The sequence below is a fragment of the Oreochromis niloticus genome, linkage group LG1, assembly GCF_001858045.2.
Source record: "Oreochromis niloticus isolate F11D_XX linkage group LG1, O_niloticus_UMD_NMBU, whole genome shotgun sequence".
NCBI lineage: Eukaryota > Metazoa > Chordata > Actinopteri > Cichliformes > Cichlidae > Oreochromis > Oreochromis niloticus.
In genome coordinates, this window is record NC_031965.2 from 13,474,901 (window position 1) to 13,485,678 (window position 10,778).

Sequence of the window (10,778 nt, forward strand, 5' to 3'; positions counted from 1 at the left end):
TAAGATGTCAGAGCACTTGGCTGTCGTTGTGATTTGCTCCAGTGGTGTCAGACATGAGCTCCTTCCTCTAAAAAACAAAACAATGCAGGGTGGAGCAGGTTTCACATGGATTTTTGCACAGATGTTATCTGAGAGGAAAATAAGCCTCACTGCTTTAGCATCTGGTAATAAACAAAGGTTAATAAAGGCTTACAGATGCTGTCAGGTGGCTCCCAGCACTGACACTGACACAATAATTCAACCAGTATAGCCAGAAAAAAAAAAAGAAAGACAGCAGCTGGTAAAATGTGCATTCAAACTTAAGCCATAACTAAACATCACTGTAATATTCCTACCGGTGTTTTTGCAAGTCTGTCATATTGATACATTCATGAATTCATCAGACGTGCTTTTTTTTTTTTTTTTAATATAGCTCTCCACAGCATCACAACGAGTGCTGTTATAAAGTGAACAATAGCGTCCAGTGTCACACAGCTGCTATTCCCAGACACAAAGCCACATTATATGTGTGCCATTGCAGAATTTATTGCAAGCAAAGTAAAGTAATGAAAAAAGACGACAGAACAAGGAAAGGAGACCATAAAACACTCCAAATAGCCAGGTTTTAAGTTTAACCAGACTTTACTATCTATGTACACGTTTAAAATAAATTAGACCCTTTCCTTCTGTTATATCACTGGGTATTCAGTGATTTTTATATATTTGTGTTGTGTATTTAGTTATCTGTTAGGGTTCTTTTCTTCTGAAAAATGACTTTTATAAAAACATCTCTATCTATCTATCTATCTATCTATCTTGATACGAATAGTCTTTGGTTAGAAGCTAAGCAGGTGTTGTGTCTCCCCCTGGCGGTTGACTAGATTTATTACATCACTCGAGCTCAGCTTGACCCGGAACCAAAATCCTTAACTCCGGTGATTATATCCTGTAGGTCACGTTTTACTACAGTTTGGAAGAAATGGCGGACATGGATGAATTGTTCGGGAGTGATGGGGACAGCGACAACGATCAGCGAGGTAATGTTGCCCGGAAACCGTTGATTATATTGTTTAATCATCAGTTTGTGCAATTAGATGAGTGCCGCGTTGTGCGCAGCTGCGAAGCAGAGGTGAGCTTTAACGTGAGAGTGAGGTGTGGAACTTGAACGTTTCGCGGATGTTCATTATATCGAGGCAGACGTTAACAGTGTTAATGTGTTTTAAACGTTGGCTTTAATGGAAACCATCGCGGAGGTCTTTTATCCTTCACCTGGTTTCACTTTTCTTTTTCTTTCTTTTTTTCTTTTTCCTTGTTTTAAAGATCGGTTTTCTGTGTTTGGATTCACGTGATGTGTCTGAGACGGAGGGCCATGGCTTAAGTTGTTTTGTTGCTCTGGTGCAGGATGTGATCAGCGCTCATGTTTTTTAGCAGCACGACTGCAAATATAATTTTAAGATCTTAAAAAGAACTTTGAAATTCCCTTTTGTCAAAATGAGAATTGTCTTCACGCACAAACTGGTGCAGCACCTAAGTTCACCTACAGAATCTTTAATTTCCACAGACTTGCTACTAAAATGATTTTTACAGAAAGAAGACCAGTAGGAGAAAACCGTATGACGCTGTGTATTTCAGTACTCACTGTTGATCCAGCCGTACATAAATAATATTGTGATTGCATCAGATGATCCCATACAAACAACTGTCAGATATAACAGTATTTATTCAAAAGGGTCTAAATATCCTCTATGGGTATTATTCACAGACATAAATATATTATATGTCTGTGTGAGACAAAGTGTGGCAAACTATCAAAGCACTTTGTTGTGTTGATGCTGAAATCATCTAAAAAGTCCACATAAAGGAGCTCCTCATGCAGGATCAGTGTTGTTTACAGTGCTGCTGTGCACACAGTGATGTTTAAGGGATCCCACAGTTAAAGATGCATGATTCATTTACTGATGTTAACAAACTGATATCATCTTTGCTTCTTTTTGTCCAAAAGTAGTTGACAATTGGAAGCTTTTTCTGGCATCACTCGTTTTTTCCTTAGAAATATTGTGATTTTGCACCTCAAAGAGACTTAAGGTAGTCATAAATAAATAAATATTATTTCTTTGAAACCAGGATTGCCCCCAGCCCTGCTTTGTTTGAACAAAACACTGGTATATAGAGAATATGAGGATTTAAACAAGCTGAGCTTCACCTTTTTAGTCACACATTTGTAATGTGAGAGGACTGAATAACATCTGTTTGGCACTACAAACTAGAATAAATCGGACTGCTTTATCTCTTTGCAGAGTCTGGTTCTGGCTCTGGTTCAGAGTCAGAGCAGGAGAGGCCCCGTTCTGTCAGCAATGCTTCGGGCAGCGGCAGTGACAGCGAGAGGGAGCGGGATGATGATGATGACGACTACGAAGGCCAGGAGGCCGGCAAGCCCAGCATGAATAAGGTGCATTTTGCAGACATTGTTCAGACAGCCGCCTAATCAGTTGTTCAGCTGTGAACTTAGGCACTGAAAATACTGCTTGAACTTCCACAGTGACCTCAGAGAATTGTATTCCTTTTGTAATGTTGATCTTGCATTGACTTGAGTTAATAAACTGTTGATCTTGCATTGACTTGAGTTAATAAACCTTCAACCTACCTCAAACCATCTAGTGTGTTTATCCCGCAATGAAGGTGTCCTGTGTCTGCAGTAGAAGGACTGAGGCGCTGTCTGTGTGACGATACAGTCATGAGCTGCATCTAAACTTACTCATGTGTCTTCTCCCTAACAGGAGCTGTTTGGAGACGACAGTGAGGATGAACAACACAGCGGCAGCGACAACCAGTCTGAGCGCTCGGGGAACCAGTCAGATGCCAGCATGCGCTCAGACCGCGGGGACAATGATCACTCCGACGCAGAGCAGCACAGCGGCTCGGAGCGCGACCATCGAGATGAGGATGAAGACGAGGAGGATGGGGGTCACCGGTCGGACGGAGGAAGCCCGGCTGGCAGCGGGATGTCTGGCGGTGGGAGCCCTCGTTCTGACAGGGGCAGCGTTCGCTCAGACAGAAGGTACGACGTCTCACACAGGCTGCAGCTCACCGTTGTTTAACTGAGGTCGTTGATGGCATAGAGATCGGGATGCTAAAATATATCTTTTCTAGGTTGAGAAACAACATCAGGTCTTTGATCTGTCATAAGGAAGTGGATGGGGGATTAAGTGACTTCCAAAGGAATTAAAATTGGCATATATGTTTACCGTGTTTGTTCTCATTCAGTATGCACAGCGATCCTGGGACTCCGCAGTCTGGCCCGGGCACACCTCACACTGATGGCGAAGCTTCAGTGAGGGAGAACCAATCGGACGATGAGAAGTGGGGTGGAGGAGCTAAGAGCGACCAGTCGGAGGACGAGGAGGAGAAACGCCACTACTCTGACGAAGAGGGAGAAAATTCTGATGATGAGGGACCGAGGAACAGGAAATCAGGTACAACCCCCAGGATCTGCTGCTGAGCCAGCCTCCAGGGTTAATCTTTTTACACAGTAAATTTCATGGATTGGGGCCATATGTGAACATATCCTGAGCTTAAAACTCAGAGGTTAATATGAGATTCATTTTTCTCACAGACTCTTTGCACGAGGCGATGAACTGTTTTCCTTTACTGTAAGATGTGCGTGTTTCCCGTGCTTCCACTATAAACGCGACACGTGGAAAATGATACATAAAATTTCTTGGTTTTGTTTTTCAGAGTCTCCAAAGGGAAGTGACAGCGAAGATGATTTCTTAGGACGGAAACACAAAGCGAAAGCTGCCTCCGATTCCGATTCAGACAGCGATGCTGAAACAAAAAGTAAGCCCTAACCTTACTGGGTCAACGTAGCAGCAGCGATTTGACTTTTATTTCTACTGCTGAATTTGATATTTTTATGGTACTGAAAGTTATCTGTACTGTTCCGCAGCAAAGAAGACCGCAGCAGATGACCTGTTCGGAGAAGCGGACGACATCTCTTCAGACAGCGATGCAGAGAAGCCCCCGACCCCGGGCCAGCCCCTGGTATGTGTCTGTTCTCTCACACTCTGTTTCTTCTCTGCACTCATCATCAAGCTCCTTTAATCGAGTCCTTTTTATACGAGATCCAAAATCCCCTTTTTCTCTGAGCCTTTCTCTAAGCCTCTCTGAGCTGATCCCTATTGTCATGAGTCACTGAATCATACAGTGTTTGTTGACTTGTTCATGCTGTGTGTGTGTGTGTGTGTGTGTGTGTGTGTGTGTGTGTGTGTCTAGGATGCAGAGGATGGTATGGAGGGGGAGCAGGCAGAAGAGGAGCCTGCGCCTGAAACTCGTATTGAAGTAGAGATCCCAAAAGTCAGCACTGACCTGGGATCAGACCTTTATTTTGTCAAGTTGCCCAATTTCCTGTCTGTGGAGCCGAGGTCAGAGCATGTGCAGTGTAGATAAATGGAAAAAATATTTTCACTTGATGATAAGCTAATTAGATTTTCTTTGACGCTGTCTTTTCTTCTTTTTTTCCTTTTAGACCGTTTGATCCTCAGTACTATGAGGATGAATTTGAGGATGAAGAAATGCTGGATGAAGAGGGGCGGACCAGGCTCAAACTGAAGGTCTGCGTAGGCTGAAACTGATGGATGATGGATTTTGATAGATTTTTTTTTTTTTTTTTTCCCAAGTCACCTGATGTTCATCATCTCCCCCCACAGGTGGAGAACACAATCCGGTGGAGAGCGAAGAGAGACGAGGAGGGAAATGAAACCCGAGAGAGCAATGCGCGCATTGTCAAATGGTCCGACGGCAGGTGTGTGTTACGTCAGGCTGGATGCCGCGTGGTGTGACACTGCGATCAGGACATAACTCTGTACTTGGCACGCTTTTCAGTTTCCCATTCTTTCCACAGCATGTCCCTCCACCTGGGGAACGAAGTGTTCGATGTTTACAAAGCTCCTCTCCAAGGAGACCACAACCATCTTTTCATCCGACAGGGCACTGGGCTGCAGGGACAGGCCGTGTTCAAAACCAAACTCACTTTCAGGTAATGCACTAACATACCAGTGTGGCTGCTATTCATTTTAGGCACAGACTGTGAGTTGCGAGGGAGACTCCTCCTCCGTCTGGCTCCCTGACAGTAGAATATGTTCTAAACAAACTCTGGGCTACCTTTACAAACAACAACAACAGCAGCCACAATGGCACCCTTCATTCAGGCTCCATTTAGAAATGTACTGAATGCTTTAAGTCCCCGGATCACCTTGTGCAAGCTGCACAGGTTTCTCCCAGTAAGAACTGTTTAAGCCTCTTAGCGCCCCCCCGAAGTCCACCTGAATGTTCTGTCTTTCACCCCACATGGGTCTAGTAGGGCAAACCTGCCTCAGTGTGCAACTCCGTGTTCCCAAACAGAACATTATTACAGTTTGTTCCCTTGGAGCATTAACATTTGAGTTTTGATTAGGATTAGGGCTCAAACTGCTCAGCGTGCTGATGGTTACAATGCTTTTTTTTCCCTTTTAAAAGCACCTTTAACTCTTTTAAAGCCAGACAATTCACTTTTTTTTTTTAAAAAATATAAGACTACCTATGTTTCAGAGCAGCTAAAGGACATACTGTATGACAAGACTTCTTCATTCATGAACTTAAGGTTACAGATAAATACATTTTCTTAAATAAACCAAACAGACACATGACTCCGTGTCATTCACAGCTTCGAGTGATCTCAGGGCAGCATCGTGAGTGATTTGTGTTAAGTTTAATGTATTTTTAATAAATACATAGATTATATTTGTGATGATATTTTCATAATAAGTTATCATTAAATGAGGGAGCTGAGGCCAGCGGTTAATGTTTGTATTGTAAAAACATTGGCGGGGATCTAATCATGTGAGACACTCGACAACAACAGATGTCTCTGGTGAAGTCAAACGAACACAGTGTGTTCTTTTAATCAAGCAAACATAATTGATGAATTTGTTACGTCATACCAGGGTTAGAATAGGGGGCTTTTTAATGAGCCAGCATTGTTTACATCCATGTATGCCTACTTAATGAGACCACATTTACACTCAACAGCCAGTTTGCTAGGTACATCTTGCTAGTACCGGATTAGACCTCCTTTTGCCATCAGAGCTACTTTAATTCTTTGTGGCAGAGATTCAACAAGGTGCTGGAAACACCACCACTAGTAGCGTCTTGAACTGTTGATATCAGACTGGATGGATCCATCCTTTCATGAATTTAATGCCAAATTCTGAACCTGCCATCTGAATGTCAGAGGAGAAATCTGGACTCATCAGATCAGGCAGTGTTTTTGTCTTCTGTTGCTCAATTTTGGTGAGCTCAGGTGAATTGTAGCCTCGGCTTTCTATTCTTAGCTCACAGGAGTGGCACCCAGCGTGGTCTTTTGCTGCTGTAGCTGCTGCTTCCAGGTTTTATGTGATATTCGTTCAAAGATGCTCTTCTGCATATTTTCTCTTTTTATAAACTTTCCCAGTAAACTCTCGAGATGGTTATGCGGAAATATCCAGCAGATCAACACTTTGTGAAATAGTCAGGGCAGCCCGTGTTGCACCAACAACCATATCACATTCAGAGTTCCCCTCAGATCACCTTTCTTACTCAGTCTGATGCTCAGATTGAACTTCAGTAGGTCATCTTGACCATGTCTACATACCTAAATGCTCTGAGTTGCTGCCACGTGATTGGCTGATCATATATTTCTATTAGGGAGCAGTCAAACAGGTGTACATAAGAAAATGGCACGTGTTTTGTTTTATATTTTATTGTATTTTATTTAATCCACACCTGCTCTCAGTGCTCGTTGCTGTGTAGCCGTGAATCATTTTGAACAGAGATTCCACAGCAGCAGAGTGGGAGTCTCTTTCTCATTAGCAAGACATCACAGCAAGCCTGTGCTTTAGTTTCCTTCTGCATTACATTATTGGCAGGAATATGCTTAACATGCCCTGTGTGCAATGCGTTTGCCCAAGATAGAAATATAGCGTGCGATATTAAAAACTCCACAAGGTAGATTTAATGAGTGTGGACTAAAACAGGTTTGGCAGTCGATACTGTGTTTTTCTTTCTGCCTGTTTGCAACACGGAGGTGTAATCTATGTGTTCATAAAGAAGAAAAGGGAAAAAATGTGTGAAAACCTCCCACTCAAAACCAACTTAATGTTTAAAGAGATGCACTTTTATAAAGACGTACTGGGGAAATGTTATTATTCAGATTGGTTTTTCTGCACTTCCAGACCCCACTCCACAGACAGCGCCACCCACAGGAAGATGACCCTGTCTCTGGCTGACCGCTGCTCAAAGACACAGAAGATCAGAATCCTTCCCATGGCTGGACGAGATCCCGAGTCCCATCGCAACGAAATGATCAAGGTAGCACGCGCAGTCCGGTGTGAGAATTCTTTTGTGACCACAGAGACCGGAAGGGTTTGGATGAGTCGGATGAGGTCAGCTGTTGACAAGCACCATGGCCGGTTACATAAAGACACAACCTGACATGCTTACATAATGTGGTCACGCAGTGGCGAGTGAAATGGAAACGGAGTCGGCCAGTCTAGAGTTCTGGTGATGCGTTTACTGTCAGCTCAAAGAAAGACTGCAGACTACATTGTTCGTCACTGTGCAGCATTAGCTCAAAATGGCTTTTAAAACATATAAACACACATTTGTCTCTTTGTATTTCTCTTTGTATTTTTAAAGAATCATGTCCAGCATGATGACGTCGAATGTGCGTCAGTGAGGATTGTGCGAGTTTGAATAATTAACAATAGACGCCCAAATACTAGACATTAATTAGGCTTCCCCCATTGTTTGTAGTCAATACTTCCAGTTGGTGGTTCTTAAGTTATCATAATTACAGTTTAACAGCAACAAGGGTCATTGCCTTTTTACAAGTGTATGCCAGTCTCACATTTCCACAGAATGTGGATTTCAGGTGTAACCTCAGTATACCTCATATTTCATTCACTCTGTTGTGCCTCTACTTTACTGGGTTTAGGTGTTTTCCAAACAGGCTGTTTCAGTACCTGCAGCTGAAATCAGGCTGCTTTACTTTTAAGAAAAAGGATGACATCTGTTAGATGTGGTAGGAGCAGCTAAAATGTAGTAGATGTGGAAACGGGTGGTAACTGGTGACAGAAAGCCTTAAGCTTGCACTAAAGTACAAAAACACACCAGTAGCCCACAGCACAGTCTTTGTTTATAGGTTTTAAATGTCTTTTAAGTTTCCACAGTTTCTAATCACCTCTGCAGTACCATAATTTTGACACTGATCTAGCCTTTGGGCATACAGTCAAAGCTAATCATAATGGGAGCTTCAGTAGCTGTGCAATGTGTAGATTTCTAGAGCAATGGTGGGCAGAGGGAGCCACAGGTTGTCATGTACCCACTTAACTGCCCACTCCTGCTCTAAAGACCATGGGGTGTTGAAGCTGTGGCTCTGGAGATCCATGCAGGAAAGGTGGATAAGGAATACTTGTTTGGTTTCACCACTCGCAGGCTTGATCTGCTGTTGGGCTCGAGTCAAAATCAAATTGAAGCTTTATTTTTATTTACTTTCACTATTTACTATCAAAGTAGCCTCCTTTTGATTGGATTCAGGTAAGACTCAAAGTAAACAGCATTGCTATAGTTACTCAAGTCGAGCCTCTGTTTCAAAGTATCCTGAAACAAGCTATTTTTTTGTCCTCTCTTCACAATTGTTTCATTGTTGGTAATAAAAATAAGGAAATTATAAATTTGATTAGATTAGAAAACACAGTATTATTGTAATTAAAATGCAAAGTTAAAGCACTAAATAATCATAAGTGCAGAGTAGTCACATGTGGTAAAAGATTCGAAATATTTACATATATTAGTAATACTGATGGGCTAAGTTATACACAGTAGACCGTTTATTCCATGAAAGCTGGGAAATTCTTTTGTTACCGCAAACGTATGGTGGGTAGCTTAAATAAGTAGGAATATTGAGACTCAAATATGTTTTTTGAGGGTTCAAGAATTGCTTAAAAACGTCTCTTTTGATATTAAAGTTTGCTATAGACATACTGTAGATGCCTAATAATGTTCAGACTGAGTAAGCATGTGTTCCTGTTTAAAGTTAAAGGTTATTGAAGCAAATTTTTGACTAACTGGCACTAGCTGATAGTCAAACTTAAGAGGGGCAGGAGGGTAAATATTTTAGAAAGTAATTACCCTTTCCCTTGTTTGTCCTTACTCTGCCTGGAGTCCTTTTATTGTAGGACAGCTAATTCTTTTTATTCCAGTGGGAAATGGTCATGTTATAGGAATAACAGAACAACAAGCAGGGTAAATGTACTTAAGAGCAAAAATGAATAATAGGCTCATTTCTTTCTTTTTTCCCCAACAAGGCCAGCTTATTGCTTTAAAGGGAAATTAATTAGACTTTTCCTGCACCTATCATAAAAAGCGACCTTTTTTCTCAGTGTGTTTGGGGAAAAAATAATTAACAACTAAGCAGCTAGAAATTAAATGCCTTGAAATGATTTTTGTATAAACTCGCCACTCGGGTCTGTCTTGGCAGAAAGAGGAGGAGCGGCTGCGAGCCTCCATCCGCAGGGAGTCCCAGCAGAGGAGGATAAGGGAGAAGCAGCATCAGAGAGGCCTGAGCAGCAGCTACCTGGAGCCCGATCGCTATGACGATGAGGAAGAGGGCGAGGAGGCGATCAGCCTCGCAGCCATCAAGAGCAAGTACAAGGGAGGAAGTGGCCTGAGAGGTGAGGATGAATGTGTTTCACATTGACTGCTGTCGTTTTGTTTGTGTAATTTTTCCTCGTATGTTGAGACGTGTTTGGGAGTTACAGAGGCCTGATGCACACGCTCTTCTCTTTCTGCCTCACGTACAGAGGAGCGAGCCAGGATCTACTCATCAGACAGTGATGAAGGTTCTGATGACGATAAAGCCCAGAGGCTGATGAAGGCTAAGAAGTTGGACAGTGACGAGGTAGGTGCAGTGGCGTGGTTGACAGACAGGGGGCGGTGTGAGGCAGGACACCGTGGAGGATAAAAGTCAACTTTTCTCATTATCCTTTGTAACTAAGCAGGACAGCAAATGTTAGACTCTTCAGAGCAGGAATGCTTTTCTGCACTCACTGTTGAAGCGTAACGGAACGACTGAAAGTCTTGAATGTACGCTGTATGTACTCTGTCACAGGAGGGCGAGGGATCAGGCAAGAGAAAGGCAGAAGATGACGAGGAAACAGCCACCAAAAAGGCAAAGAAGTATGTCATCAGCGACGAAGAAGACGAGGAAGAGGACGACGAATAATTCAGTTTACCTTATCATTCCACTGTATTATCAGTGCTCAGCCCACATGGCATATAAACAGCCATATTTTTTTGTATATTTTCTTATGACCTGTGTGTGGGTGGCTGTGTCTGTGTGTTTGCTTGTTTATGTTGTGTACAGAAGAGGTGTGAAATAAAAAAAAAATTAAAAACAAAAACGGTTGTTTTATGTAACCAAAGCTTCTCGAGGCCTCTTCATCTTTTTTAACACCATGAATCATATATATATGAATCACGCTGTTGCGATATTATGAAACAAACTGTTACGTTTCGAGGGGAGGCTGTTAATGGCATAATTGCTGCGGGCTGCCGAAAGATTAAGTTAATAGCATAGAAGCAGCATCTGCCATTTCTGTTCCTCTCCCTCATGTGCACACATAATTGACCAGTGTTTTCAGTGCGCTGGTTTAGAGGTGGTGGGGTTTTTTGGTTTTGTTTTGGGGTTTTTGCAGTTCGTGTGAATGAGGAAAGAACCGGGGAGT

At 42.5% G+C, this 10,778-nt stretch overlaps 1 protein-coding gene across 2 annotated transcripts; it reads left to right on the top strand.

The window, feature by feature from the left end:
- The first annotated feature begins 862 nt into the window (after window positions 1-862).
- Window positions 863-10,448, top strand: leo1 (LEO1 homolog, Paf1/RNA polymerase II complex component). Of its 2 annotated transcripts, none has more exons than XM_005463173.3 (14): window positions 863-1,016; window positions 2,277-2,428; window positions 2,757-3,037; window positions 3,244-3,452; window positions 3,715-3,816; window positions 3,926-4,020; window positions 4,252-4,400; window positions 4,505-4,589; window positions 4,686-4,780; window positions 4,880-5,014; window positions 7,227-7,362; window positions 9,533-9,725; window positions 9,855-9,952; window positions 10,163-10,448. In XM_005463173.3, the coding sequence occupies exons 1-14, from the start codon at window positions 959-961 to the stop codon at window positions 10,274-10,276; spliced, it is 1,902 nt and encodes a 633-aa protein (XP_005463230.1). In that variant the 5' UTR covers window positions 863-958; the 3' UTR covers window positions 10,277-10,448. The 2 variants fall into 2 exon arrangements, with proteins under 2 accessions (XP_005463230.1, XP_003458246.1); XM_003458198.4 differs by having other exon boundaries at window positions 3,253-3,452.
- The last annotated feature ends 330 nt before the right edge of the window (window positions 10,449-10,778 follow it).